Source organism: Chelonia mydas, chromosome 15 (genome assembly GCF_015237465.2).
Source record: "Chelonia mydas isolate rCheMyd1 chromosome 15, rCheMyd1.pri.v2, whole genome shotgun sequence".
Classification (NCBI taxonomy): Eukaryota; Metazoa; Chordata; order Testudines; family Cheloniidae; genus Chelonia; species Chelonia mydas.
In genome coordinates, this window is record NC_057856.1 from 16,741,007 (window position 1) to 16,756,184 (window position 15,178).

The following is a 15,178-nucleotide window of genomic DNA, read 5'->3' on the forward strand; positions in this document are numbered from 1 at the left end:
ATTTTGCAATTCGAAATCGTAGGGTGGAAGACGCGTATCCTTTACATCCAAGCGGATCTAAATGCTTACTGTTTTTATCGGCTGGGATGGAGCGGGGATACTGGTGCTTGTTCTTTTGGTTGACTGCGTCAACCACCAGCGAATTAGGCACTGGATGAGTGAAAAGAAATTCAGAGCTCTTGGAAGGGATGAAGCACTTGCAGTCCACTTGTTTGCAGGTAGGTAAGCTTGCAGCAGGAGTCTGCCAGATGGCTTTGGCAGGTTCCAGAAGGGTGGGTTGATTGGCAATGCAATCCTGGAAGAAGGCGGCAGCTGCAGGATGTCCATTAACTCATGCTGCTATTCAGGAAACTCCTCCAGATTGATTCTTAATTCACTGGCCACTCTTTTGAAAAGGTCTTGAAATTTTGAAAAAAGTCATCTGAATATGACTGGGGAGGAGGAAGCAGGGCTTCGTCAGGCATAACAACTGGGTCTACTGGTTTAGAGACAGGTCGTGCCTGATCCTGCACTTGTGATGGTGCTGTCTGGTGACTGGCATCAGTGGCAGGTTCATGAGCTTGTGGTGCTGGGCCGGTGTCGGGCCTGGTTGAGGTGGCATAGCGAGTGTGGTCTCGAGGACAGGATGCCCCCGGGGCCCAATATTGCCACTGTGGTGGGAAGGGCACAGGTGGTGCCATCCACAGGTTTACACACCATGGGGCAGGATCCTGAGAGTAGGACGAGGTGATGTTTCTATGGCCTCTATTAATTGGGGTCTGTGGATGAGAGACTTCATATGGTGAAAAATCCCCCTGGAGACCAGCTTCTCCTCACTGGAGGAAGGCTGTTCAGACCATGGCTGAGCATTTGGTGAGAAGCAGGCATTCAGTAAGGGTGATTGCAGAACGGGTGACACCAGCAGGTCACTTGACAGCGAAAATTGGAGTGCTGGAGGTCCTCTGTGTGGTGAGGGCTGTGCGAGAGGAATCTGCTGCTACGAAAAGTTCCTCTGCACCAGTGTCTTTAAAGTCGTTTGGCCGCCGGCCAGCTCAGCAGGTGTCGGTGCCGGTGCCGGGAGAGCAGTGACAGCCTGCGGGGGGTCAGGCACGTCCGCATGTGTCAGCACCGCTTCTACCATGGTGCCGAAAGGTGCCATCTGAGAGGCAGGCAACAGGAAGCCTGAAGCGGGTTTCGCCCGGCGTGTCAAAACTGCTCAGCCAGGGAAGCGCTGGGAGGGAGGCGGCAGACCTGCCGGGAGAAGCCTTCTCCCGTGAAGTTCGCTTTGCGGGTGACAGACGGTGATGTTCTTTGAAGTTTTCTTCATCTTGCTAGAGGCGGGGGGGCTGTGGCGCGGAGCAAAGCCGGAATCAGCGCCTGGGTCTGAAGCTGACCCTAAGGATTTTTGCAGCAGGAGCAGCTTTAGCCTCAACTCCCTGTCCTTTCGTGCCCTAGACTCAAGTTTGCTGCAGTGGGCACATTTTTGGGGGGATGAGGGACTCCCCCAAACATTTTATGCATTTTGAATAGCCATCTGACAGAGGGATGGCATGCTTACAATTAGAGCAGCACTTAAAGCCTGGGAAGCCAGGCACGTTGGAAGTGGCTGCGCTGACAGGAACTAAGAGAAAGAAAAAAAAAATTGAGAGAAAACTAACACACACTACTGGTAACACTAATAACTAACACTATTGGTAACAAACTAACTATCTAAAAGGGTAAGAGTAACAAGGGAGAAAAAGTTTTCTAACAAGTCTGCCGAGCTCCTCGCAGGCCAGGGACAGTAGAGAAGGAAGTGAGGAGACCGGTCGCACGCGCATACTATTAAGGTACACTCAGAGCTGGGGGGCAAGCTCTGCGCACGCGCGACCGGTACGAGTACTGCTGTAAAAATCTCCGAGCGAAGGCGCAGGGACGCACCAACACCTGGAGTGCTGCACCCACAGGGACAGCTCTCGAAGAAGAACTGGTGTATGTGAAAGAAGGACCAAGCCTGCTACACCTGTCTATAAACAAACAGAAAAATAAAGTTGCAATACTGAATCCTCCCTGATGTGGGTTGGAATGAATGCTTAATGCTCAAGCTTTCACTGCAAAAAATGAGAGATGGCAAATGTCTTTTGTCCTATTTTAATAGTGTGAGATCCATATAGGGTCATGTTACATACTAGACTGGAAAGGGAATTTTATCTCTGCTACCAGTCGTGAGTGGCAATTATAGCCCAGGAGACTGACAACTAACAGAGCTTTAAGACTGACACTTTATGATGCCTCCGATTCCAAGTGGCATTTACAAAACCCAGACATCTGTTTAGATTTAACTGAACACATCCAGTAGCAAACAAAAGAATCTACCTCAGATGTTAAAACCCATCTTTCTTTACTTTAATCTCTTTCTGGGTACATGCATTATTAGTATTTACTTGGCACACCTCACTTACTGTAGATACACAACACAATATAAGTTGTGTGTGCCTTTTGGAAATTATTTTACTTAGCATTTAAACAAGATAATATAAACGACAAGTGTAAATTAGCTTTCCATTGTTACCAATTTATATATAAACAAACATATCCTCATTTTTGCAGAATTTACTAAACACCCTGGGTGTTAAGAAAAAAAGGAAACAGAGAAAGGAAAAAAAGCTCAATATCTCCACTCAATTCTGGGAAGGAAAAAAAAAAGCCAATACTAATTTTCTTCTACTTCAACTTACACAGATCCCTTGTAAAGAAAGCAAAGGCAACTACCTAATCAATATAAAATACTTATAATCAGGCAAAACAGAACTGTTCAATAAGTTGTCATCAGAATCATATCAAACCCTTTGATTTAACAAATTATCCATTCTTTACTCACAATGCAGCAAAGCATGTGAATTGTCCCACTTACTTCAATGGGGCTACCAATGTGCTTATAATATGAATGGGGATTGAGGAAAAACAACGACGTAAAGGACTGGAGAATGGGTGGTCTTGCCAAGAGGTCACAGCTGGGTTTAGGTCTGCCCACCAGGGATGGGAGTCACTGGGCAGGAGTTGGAGGAATCAAAAGGCCAGGTCCTGTAAACAAGAGTCAGGCCGGGGTTGAAGACCAGAGATCAGAGGCAGTACCAGCCTAGAATTGGGAGGCAGGAGTTGGGGTCTAAGTCAGGTTGGAGCCAGAGACCAGAAATCAGGAGACAAGGTAAAGTCCGGCGTTGCAGCAAGCCAAGGTCTGTGTGGTTGCCCAAAACACTTCCTGGGGTTAAGTAGGAGCATTTGGCTAATCAGAGGGCTGCAGGGTACTGTCACTCTGGGTCTCGTGGGCAGTACTTCCTGCGGCGCCCACTCTCCACAGTGCTCCCTGGCAGTGCCTCTATGTGGCCTCCTGGTGGGACTATGGGAATATCAGCCACACCTAGCTCTGCAGACCTGGGTTCTAATCCTCGGGTCCTTATAAACTATTTCTGTGGGCACGTCTATTGCAGAACTGTTTCTTATACTTTCCTCTGAAGCACCGGGTACTGGCAACTGGCAGAACCAGGATACCAGAAGAGATGGACCACTGGTGTGATGCAGCAGGATCATTCCTATGGTTTCTATATTTCTACTGGCCTCCAGTAATTCTTTACCTGAGCTAGTAAAACATCATACTTAAAAAGCACGTTGAGATTTAACAAAATAAATCTTTAATCAATCATTCTGAGTTTGGAAAGGCCAATACAAAAGTTTGGTAGGCCACAGACACACTCTGAATAAAGTATTAAAAGTTTATACCCTTCATGTTTGAGTGGTTTCATTGTTAGAGATTCACAAAACTTTCTTCATCTGAAACAGGATGTTTCCTCTCTTCACCTGCCCCAGACAACTGACTATTCATTACATTACAATGCTGCTAGAGTAAATAATTTCATTTTTTGAGATTAGAGAAGAATCAACTAGGGAAATGTTTTAAAAGTCTAAAAGAAATCTGAAATCTTAATATTGGAATTAGGACAGGATGGTCCTAATTTAACATTATAATTCAACATAGAACAAAGCTTATCAAAAAGTTTAACACCCTTCTAAGACATCAGACAAACCAGCAGTCCTAATATTAGAAGATTTTGCAAAATTCTCCAGTGCTTGGGTACCACCTTGAAGACAACTGTGTATACATTTTAATGTGCCCTAGGTCTGTAAAACAAGGATCTTATCTCCATATTTCTTCTATGTTGTCAATTACTGGTAGCTATTTCTGAACAGACTAAATCCTACATGGATTCAAGAGAATCACATCTGGATTGCAGAGCTTGAATGGCCAGAAAAAGAAAGTCCAGTCCAGCAAACATGTTGTCCCATTTAAACCAACAACGGGACTACTTGCATGAGTTAAGGCACGCATGGGCACCTTTGCCCATAGTTTCTAAAGAAATGTTGCCTGTAAACTCTAACAAGTCCTTAAAAACAAATGCTCTCTTGGGCAGCCAAACAGCTGCTCCTTGTAGGGGCTGCAAGACAACAACTTGACACCCAAGAGAACCTTCCCCCACCCCGCATCTCCTCTGTCCCTTCTGGACTCAAGGTTGCAATTAGGGTTGCGAGGTTTTCCATTTCTCCCCCACTGCACAGCCTCTTTTTATGCTCCAAAGGAGGCATTGCTAAACTAGAGAGAGGCACAAAAGATACCCCATATTATACCAAAAATTGGTAAGTAGGACCTTTAAGATGTTCAAAGGAAATAAATGACAAGAGTCCAGTAGCTGGCTATATGGGGGATACATATCAAAATAATCCTTCTGTCAAACAGTACTCAGGGAGGGAAAAAAACTTAGAAGATATACAAAGAGTGGTCCAGGATAGGCAGAGCCTTGGTCATTCCCTATGCAACATTTGATGATGTGGGAAGGATTTAGATTCATGGCTGGCTATGTAGGGAAAATACTTCTTCAGAAAGGAGACAGATAATAAACAGAACAAAACTTTTTTCTTTTCAAAAGGTATGACTCAAGAAGGGGATTACATCAGAACTTTACATCCCAGCATCTCTCCAGTGTCTTGGGGGACCAAGCTCAGGAAGAGGTTCTCATGGTGGCACCCATAGCAACATGATTTTAATCCCTAACTACTAAGTTCACTCTAAAATTTTTTTTAAACGGTATGTTAAACCTGAGCGAGAACAAAGAGTGACAAAGATTAACATCACCGTAATTTGACCTCTGCCCTTAAAAATGATTCTCTACATTTATTAGCATGAAGTGAGCTGTAGCTCACAAAAGCTTATGCTCAAATAAATTGGTTAGTCTCTAAGGTGCCACAAGTCCTCCTTTTCTTTTTGCGAATACAGACTAACACGGCTGCTACTCTGAAACCTGTCATAATTAATATGTTATCTTATAAAAAGTCAGTTTTAAAACTCCTGTCAATTTATCAGTTCATTAAAATGACCCTAAAGATAAGTCATTAAAACAGTAACTGCAAGACAAATTCATCCATCAACTTTTTCCATGTGCCTTTACTAAAAGAATTTGCCTTTTTGAGCATTGATCAGTGGTTGGCATATATGTTAGGATTTAAATAAGAAGATATACTATTGCCTTGCAGAAGATAATCAGTTTTCTCTCTCATTCATAAGAGCTAGCTTGAATAGACATGTAGGTTTCGAGCTACCCAAGGCATCAAGCATAGGCAGAAGCAACAAGGTTGTCTTTTTAAAGTAGTTTGGTTGATACAAATTGTAACAAAGAAAACAGAAGATAAAAACTGTTTTTATAAATCCTCACTTCACAGCATATAAAAACAATTTAAGCCCACAGTTCCAAATGCTGTGGGCCCCACCTTCCAGTAGCTGTCTATGATGGGCAGGTTTAAAGAAAGTGTGTCAAACACAGACATGCTAACATCTTTTGAAATCCAAACAGAATCTTCTTTCTTACTTTGCTTAGTTGCAGAATCCAGTGTTACTATTAAATTAAAAAAAACCAAGAACCTGTTTACTCTTTCATCTATGCAGCACATTGAATCATTTATCATCTAAAATAAATTGCATATATTCGCTGGGTGCTCTTGATGTAAGTTGATCTTGTAGTCATCTGTCTGACATGTATTCTATTATATATGCAGTCTTTTAAAAAAAATAAAATAAAATTGAGCTTTGGTGATGGGAGTTGGGCATCCCAAGCTGAAAGAGGCCAAGCACAGGTCCTGAAGATAAATTACTGGGTTACACAGTGCATCATGAAATATATATTCTTTTGACAGGTTTCCCAACAGAAAAAAAAGGGGTAAATTCACCTGTAATTAGAAAATATGCTGCTCATAGTAGTGGACTTCCAAGAGGAGTTAGTGCCCGCTGAAATGAATTCTGGTTAGCTGCTAGGCTTCTAACATACATTAATTAATGCCCACAAGAAATGGATTCTGATTGGCTGCATCAAACAGCAAGTTTCTACATAGAACATTATTAGATCAAAAGATTTTCTCCTTAGAACATTTAAGGTCAATCATTTTTCAATTAAACCCAATTTGCCAATACAGAGTGTCAGGAGAATAATGTTCTGCACCACTTAAAATATCATGCAGTGTCATTAAACAACAAAATTACATTTCAATGAGCACACAAAGAATGAAAAATTCATTAAAGCTACTAACTTCTGATTGCTTGTCAAAAGAGTGTAATAGAATTTCTGTCTTGCATATCTGATGGGAACATTTGTTCCACACCAAACCTTATCGTTCAAGATAAAAACCTTTGCAGCTTTCCCAATCAGAGCAGATTTCTTTCTTTATCAGCTCAGCTCTCATTTCTGAAGTCAGAAAATGATCCATTGAATGGGTAGCTTTGCACAGTCCCAAGAGGACAACTGCGGACTGATTCAAGGAGGAGCTCCACAGAGTAGCATTTCTGATTGCAGCTCAAGTCATAGTGTAGCTGTGAAAGCCTTAATAAACTGAGATTTCTGCAGTACAATAAGTGCAGGCTGTTTGTGCAACCCTAGATTTTTTTAAAAAAAGAACTAGAGGATAGAGCATGACTATATCTTTGGGGATTGGTAGGTATTTTTAAATGCCTAACATGCCTGGCATGCACTGAGGGCCATCATGCTCGAATGCCATTCTAGGCTATACACAGAACTTCTAGTAAAAGAGCTATGATGCCAAGCAACAACAGGCTTTCAGTTCCGAGGCAGGTGATACCACGAGATGGGAAAAGCTACACAGACTTACCTAGTCTAGCAGTCATGTGATATCAGAATACTGAAACCTGACTGTAGACTGCTGAGTGATACGATGAGTATGTCTACCCAACAACCTGCTCTCGCCCCAGCAGTGAGTCTCACTGCCAGGGTCAACTGACTTGGGCTCTTGGAGCTCACGCTGCGGGGCTAAAAATAGCCGTGTAGATGTTCGGATTCAGGCTGGAGCCTGGGCTCTCAGACCCTCCCCACTTGCCAGGTTTCAGAGCACAGGCTTCAGCCCGAATCTGAACAGCTACACTGCTATTTTTAGCCCCACAACACGAGCCCAACTCAGTTGACCTGAGCAATGAGACTCACCACGGCAGGTTGGTTTATTTATTTTCATTTTTTTGCTGTGTAGATGCATCCAGTGATTGTTTAACCTGTGTCCTTTCAGAGTTAGTATCCTAGGATATATATTGATGTATACATCTAGGCCGGGTTTTTGTTTTAGAGGAGCTTAAGGGAATCCAGTGCCCACATTGCAATGGGATTTGGGGGCATAACTCACTTAGACCCTTTGGAAATCTCAGCCCTATTTTATAATGCAACCACACCTAGAATAGCCAACTAATGGCTGGCCACAATTCAGATCTGAATAGCAATCACTATCACAATTAGTGTAGATAACGTGTAACAACTGGTCTGAAGTTGCAGCCTTTTAAAAGAAGCAATTAAACTTATTCTTCTTTACCTCCATCTGAATCTGAACAAACTTCTGTATGGTGGCAAAAGTTCTCAAAGGTTTAATTCCAGACAGAATAAAATGCATTCATGGCAAACGCATACTCTGATCGACTGCAGTGGGAAGTAATCCTGATACAAAGTCAACTTATCATCATCATCATCATCATGAGAGCTCCAGAACTGTAACCAGTGTACGTAACACTGCAGAGCATGCAGTCCTTTTGCAGTAGCATTGGCTGAATGCTCCTCTTGTATTGTTTTAAAGACTTGAGTCTTATTTCTCCCTGGTCTTGTCCTTCGGAATTCTTTTTTTGATGGAGGACTTGTGGCACCTTAGAGACTAACAAATTTATTTGAGCATAAGCTTTTGTGAGCTACAGCTCACTTCATCTCAGCAGTGGGGGGAGGGATAGCTCAGTGGTTTGAGCATTGGCCTGCTAAACCCAGGGTTGTGAGTTCAATCCTTGAGGGGGTCATTTAGGGATCGGGGCACAAATTGGGGATTGGCCCTGCTTTGAGCAGGGGGTTGGACTAGATAACCTCCTGAGGTCCCTTCCAACCCTGATATTCTATGGTTCTAAGTGAGCTGTAGCTCACGAAAGCTTATGCTCAAATAAATTTGTTAGTCTCTAAGGTGCCACACGTCCTCCTTTTCTTTTTCCAGATACAGACTAACACGGCTGCTACTCTGAAACCTTTTTTTGATGGGCAGTTCAGTCTCAGCTGAGTCTGAATATCAGCTGTGATTCCACCAGCCTCAGCCCACACAATTGTTGTTGAAACTCTGTTCCCTTCGGCATTACCGCTAGAATGTTTAACACCCAGTTCTGACACTATTGCTTTAAGAGTAGAATTAAATTCATCCTGCATAGATGGAGATTAAAGAATCATCATCTGTTGCTGGACATCTGTTTAGGTTAATACTTTTAACATTCCTAGGGTTTCTCAGTAGAGAAAAAACAGCTTAAAATAGCAAGTAGGAACTATACCTACATAAGGACGCAGAACAAAATTACTAATTTTACTTCTGAGGTAGGATCAAATGGCACATACTTACACTGTGAAATTAATTCATCAGTCGGGATTCAAAGCAAACACCATTCAGAGGGAAAGGGGGCAAACTCCAGTTTGTTTTTGCCATCTCTGAGATGACTGATTACCACTTAACATTATAATGATGTTCCTCCAGAGTAAATTATAGACTAGCTTTTTCTTTTTTGAATCTGACAAAATAAATGTGTTCCTTGGCAGAGCTCTGGAAATGAGTTTTGAACAAACCAGAACTGCAGAGAAATGCATTTTATTTATCCAATTTTGTATTTTGTCCTTTTAAAAAAAAAAGTCAGCCATCCTGCTGAATCAAATACTTTAGCAAAAGGCTCCTCTTTCCTAGCTCTATGGAGAAGGACTGGAAGGAGGGAAGTTAGTTTGTGGATTGCATGGTTAGGCCCAGTTTGCTGAATAAATAAAAATGCTTGAGGAAGGACAAGCATCTCAGTACCAATATCCATCTCAAAGGACGACGTCTGGTAAAAGCCTGGAGAGTTGCCACAAGTCCTGCAGTGATTATAGCATTATAATGTTTACCTCAAATGTATTATGCCACATTTTATGATTGAATTTGCTTGGCAGATCCCAATACAGATGAGGTAGCTAAACATTTCAATCATACAGGCCTATTTTCACATGCTTAGTACTTTCTGAAAAACTCTATTTTTGGAGTAAAATCCTCCATCTGGTCTCCATCTAACTGTCATTCCTCCTCCTCCCCCACCCCTGACTCTTCAAAGAGGGGAAAATCTATGTTCCTGCTTTCGAATTATGGGAGGCTGAAGAAGAATAAGTCTCCACAATGTGAAGAGTTGTTGACACGCTTTCTCACCCCCCTCCACATATGTAACTCAATGGCTGAACTTTGAAACCTGGCATGTAATTCACTACTCATTTTGGAGTATGTCCAAGGCTAAGTTCAAACAAAAGCTGGTTGAATAATGGAGCCACAAATAATTGGAAAAAAAAATCACTGCTAAGTATATACCGGCAGTTTTTTTTTTAAAAAAAACGGTAGTGCCTCCTTTCCTGAAATTATAATGAACATTCCCCCTCCCAAAACTGTCTCAGCAGCAGCCCCTGTGCCTGTCAATCTGAAAATTTTCCAGCCTTTATAGCATTAGCCACACAACCTCACCACACATTGCACAGCACCTTGGTTTTTCCCCTGAATAGATAGGTGCAGGCAGCTACACTGTGACGCACTTAATGCGGCAGCATCCAGTGGGTCTCATAACATCAGGCGCTTAAGGACATAACACATGTCTTCACAGCAAGCAACTCGAGTTTTGCCCATAACCCAACTCCCAGCTACACACACAAATCTCGAATTTGAGTTAAGTGGTGCTCGTGGGGCTCTTGATGCCGTAACTAGTAATGTAGTGGGGATGCAATTCACTCTGTGCTGCTAATCATTCTGTGTAACTCAGTGTTGTTGCTCTCAATCCAGCTAGGCTTGCTGGAGTGAACTAACTTGATCTGTTACATATATGTAGCCCTCTTAGGGCTTGTATTCACTGTAACATCCTGGAGGGTACGAGAGCCCAAGGCACCCACAAAGCTAGACTTCTATGGTGTAGAGTTCCCGAGTGTACCTTGAACTTTGAGTGCACAGCAGCAGGGTCCACACAGACCTGCTGCAGTGCTGTAGATTTACACCCCCACATGCCTCACGCTATCTCGGCATATAGACATGCCCTGAGACAAATGACTGCAGCCAGTGGTTCATAACTCTTAGACAATCTTGCCACCTTCAAAAATTCTTGTTCCCGAAACCAATAAAGCCTTCCCCTGAAAAAATACAGACACTGACCTGTAATGAGCTCTCTGACTTCCATGTCGTTTGTCTTCCGCAATAACCTGATCAATGCCGGGATCCCATCGCAGTTCTTTATAGCCACCTTGTTCTCGTTATCCTTCCCGTAAGAGATGTTTCTGAGAGCCCCACAAGCTTTGCGATGGACCTCTGGCTTTGGGTGATCTAGCAGCCCCACCAAGATGGGAATCCCTTTGAGATGCCTCACATCCTTTTTTATTTTATCGTTCTCATAGCACAGGTGCTGCAAGTATGCTGCCGCGTTGGACTTGACTGGATCGATGGGGTGACTGAGCATGGCAATCACTTCAGGGAGGTCAGGGTCCCGCCACCTGGGGTCTTTGCGGATGCTGTCAATCGAGGGGGAGCGCTTGCCCAGGCGTTCGATGCTAGCCATGCTCCCCCTCTCAGGCTGCGCTAATGGTGCTGCGTAGCCACCGTGAAGGTAAGGGATCCTTTCGTCAACCATCTCTGTCTCAACAGGGTCATCGTAGCCCCTGAACAGAGAAGAACATTTCAAAATTTTTAAAAAAAGTGTATTTAACATTCAGAGCTGCTGAGCCAGGATTAACATCTGGGTGATGATCAATCTTTTTAACCTCACATATGCATTAGCGGTAGGATATCTGCATTTTTCAAATAGTGTTTTTCTGGCCATATCAAAATTAAGCAGCATTAAACACCACTCAGCAATGAGGAGACCATAGCATAATATTTGTTTGGTGAGCAGTAAAACGATGACAGGAATTGTAAGTCAGCAACGTTGCTTTCATTTAGGTCATTTACCAAAGCAGTTATGATAGAACTGGGTTACATTTAGTGGGAAACACTAAACCTCATTAATGATGATCCTCCTATGATGAGCTAGAAATCTAATTAAAGGCATCCAAGGTATGGACAGAAAGCACCTCTCAACTACTTGTAGTTCCTCCCCAAACACTGCACCAACACACACACTTTTTAGCAAGGATAACAAGGTCCATTACATTTCCAATTCAGAGCACGTGTTACTGGGGCCCAGACAAGCTCCCTCAGTTCATCAATGATCATTTGCAAAAGGTGGAGGAACACCCAAGTTTTGGAATCAGAGCTCATACCAAACAGATCTTCTGAAAAGTGGTCCAGGATTGGGGCACTCAACTGATAGTGAGGAGGCCAAGGTTTCCCGGCTCTGCCACTGAACTGCAATGTGACCTAGGGTAAGTCACTCCACCACCCTGTCACTTCCCTCCCGGACAGTGGCTAACCCTAGATGCAAGCCGCCAGCTGCAGTCATTCTGTGCATTACGAACAACTTACTGATCTCTTTCTAACTAACAGTGGTGTAATTTATTGTATATAGTTTGTGCAATAAGGCCAGCCACAATCACCCAAAATATTTTTGCCCTCCGTAGAAAAGCCCTGATTCTAAGAACAGTATATGACAGTAGTTGAAATTGACTTTTTAATGGCAGTCACTGTAATTCTATCCTCCTACTTTGAAAAAGATCATACCTTGAGCAACCAGTTGTGAAGTTTCTTCAGTATATTTGTAAGGAGATACATTTTCAGCTTAAGAACTTGTTATTGAAAGAGACAGACAGATATAGTTTGACATTTTGAACAAAGTGACATTTGGGAGGGGGGGCCTTACCTCACATCCTGTAGGCTCAGCATTTCACAAACTATCTACAGCAATGAGTAAATGGGTAAAATGGGACACAGCAATGGGTAAAATCCCACCAGTGCATAACATACTGCACAGCAGTGGGGTGAAGGGGAAAAAAAATATCAGCCATCAGCGCAGGGGCCATCAATCCTGAAAACACAAGAATATTCTTAACTTTATGTACACAAGTGAACCCACTGGCTTACAGAATGACTCATGTATAAAGTTAAAAATGTGCACAAACATTTTCAGAATCATGGCCTTGTTTATTAAAGTTTCAACCAAAAGACCCACACATAGTAAACTCAGTTTATCTGCCTCTGAAGGATGAAGGGCCAAGTTAGTCCTACAAGGCTCTCAACCTGTGTTTTAAGGAGTCTAACTGTTTTAAACCAGATGCTTAAGATCACCAAGCGATCCATACAGCTATGGCGTACAACGGGGGGTTTTCTGCCCCTCTTCCAATTAATAGTGGTTTTTGTATCTGCTAAAATAAAGGAACAACTTAGAAGTTAATTATATTACTTCTTTCATTGCTCAGTAAACCTGACAGATGGGATGACTATCAATAGAAATTAAGGTTACTATTTAGCAAAGCCCCACAAAATCCAAGACAACACAGCCCTTCCCACGCAGTGTGTGTGTGTACTGCAATTTTAATTTTAAAAACAGTCATGAAATTGTAAGTACAGCTTATTTGCTTTTTTTAAACAGTGGAAGCCTTTGCCAGCTGCCATTGTTCTGGGCAGATTGGAACTGTGGCTCTCTCAGTCAAGCAAGCAATTTTAAATTGCAGGAAAGAGGTCCTTAAACTTTGATTTTAGGCACACATTGTGCATTGCTGAAATATTCCTGATGTCATGCAGAAGGCTATATAGACTATTACTATTTTGCAAGAAGGAACACAGTAATATTCTAAGGGACTGCTAATTAAACTAGAACCCCAAGGAGAAGAGCAACTGGGACAGGGTCTGAACTCAGAATAATACAATTAACGTCTATATGTTAAAAGCATCTCTTCCAACTTTAAGTTACTTTAATTGCTGATTTAACCAGAAATGGGGGGGGGGGGGGAGAGGATATAAATGGGCAGGTGTTCAAAACACTCAGAAAGAAACTGAAGAAAATCCTTTTATTGATGCAGTTATTTGTGCATGCATAATTCATTACTTTCTTTAGGCTGTAATTTGCAGTGTCTGAACAGCCATTACATTTCCCATTATGTAACAAAGCTGTTTTCAGTCTTCATTATAAGGGGAAGTAATAACATTAAAATGATTTATTCCCATATACAAGACAAAAAGGATAAAGAAAATACCAGAACTCTAATGCAATGAGCAAGATTGTGTTTTTACATGCACAACATGCACCTAGGATACAATGAAAACACGCTAGCTCCTTGCCTCAATCTTGCTCCTAATGCTGTATCTTTACTGTGCCCGGCAAAGCAGTAGAGGGAGACAAAGATGAGCACAAACAGTCACCCTCTACATGGCTGCTGTTGTGATGAGGTGACTTGTCAATCACCAAGGGTCAGTCAGATCAACTGTCTACAAGGTAACTACCTATAACTTCAATTGAACTGTAAAATTAAATAAGTATTATTCTCGTCCCACTAACCATGGGGTTTCCATGCATAAAGATGAAGATAATTATTGTCTAGGGATGAGGCCTGTTAACTCACCACAGTGAAACCTCTCTTCAGCTCAGAATTGGTCTTGTTATTCAAATTGCATGGGCAGTCCGCCGTATGCCCAAACAGTCTCCTTGATTTCATCGTCTGCCCACAGGAATCAGATTGAAGACCCTAATGGTGTGGAGTCAAGCGAAAGCACCATGCTCTCTTGTATGACACAATGCTAAATTATTATATTACCACCAATTATTATTATTGAGTGTAAAATATTTAAATTAAAATTCTCATAAAAAAGTATTTACAACTCTAAGAAAGGATCAAATCCAATTTTAATATACTTTGTAGAACCCAAATGGGGAGAAAAGATTTTGTGCCTTGAATTACTCCAATACGAAACTACGGATGCAACACAACGACCTATTGATTTTGCTGAGGCTTGCTGTAAAAATATCACTCCCTGATGAAATCCATTCATTTCAGCACAACCTTGTGTTCAATATGAGAAGGTATCAGATGCCTCAAATTCCCTGAGAGGGGATGTGCTCCTGAGCTCCAAAGCCAGCAAAAGACTGTGTGTAGATCAAAGTCAAGGAAAGCAGATGAAGAAAAAGGAAACACTCCTTTGTAGTCATCAGCAACAGCTCTTGACCAGTCAAGCAGCGCCACATAAGCGGCTAGCTCATAATCAAACTAGAAGCACAAACTGACAATGAAAACACAAAAGCCCAAACTGCACAAAATGTTGGCAGGTGCCCATTGCTATTAATTCTTGATCCTTTTATAAAGTCTGATTCCTGCGCAGGCTTTTCAGGCTTTCCTCAAACTCTGTTCCTACCACCCAAAGCCTTCTTCAACGGGACAGTTATTGGAGTGAAACAAACAGGATTACACATCTGTTGCCATCCCTATAGAACATAAAGATATTTGCCTTCAAACAAGATAAACAATTACTTTAAAGCATTTTCTGGGGAACTATTAATACGCTGTACAAAGTGTTAATAAGTGCACACAAATTTTGGTCCAACGCACCTCAGCTGAATGAAAAAGGGAGTTTTTCCTCATCCAGTGCTTGGTTAACCTATCAGAAACAGAAACAGCCTCCCCATCCAGCACAAGTAGCATCTGGAAGATTGCCATGCAGGGGAATGAGTTAATATCTGGGA

At 42.2% G+C, this 15,178-nt stretch overlaps 1 protein-coding gene across 17 annotated transcripts in view; it reads right to left on the reverse strand.

Moving 5' to 3' along the window:
* ARVCF (ARVCF delta catenin family member) overlaps window positions 1–15,178 on the reverse strand; it is a 448,905-nt gene that overhangs the window by 104,779 nt on the left and 328,948 nt on the right. For all 17 annotated transcript variants that reach the window (XM_037879234.2, XM_043529834.1, XM_037879232.2 and 14 more), the window contains one exon: window positions 10,729–11,228. In XM_037879234.2, coding sequence (XP_037735162.1) covers window positions 10,729–11,228 — 500 coding nt within the window. The remainder of the gene's footprint in view (window positions 1–10,728; window positions 11,229–15,178) is intronic.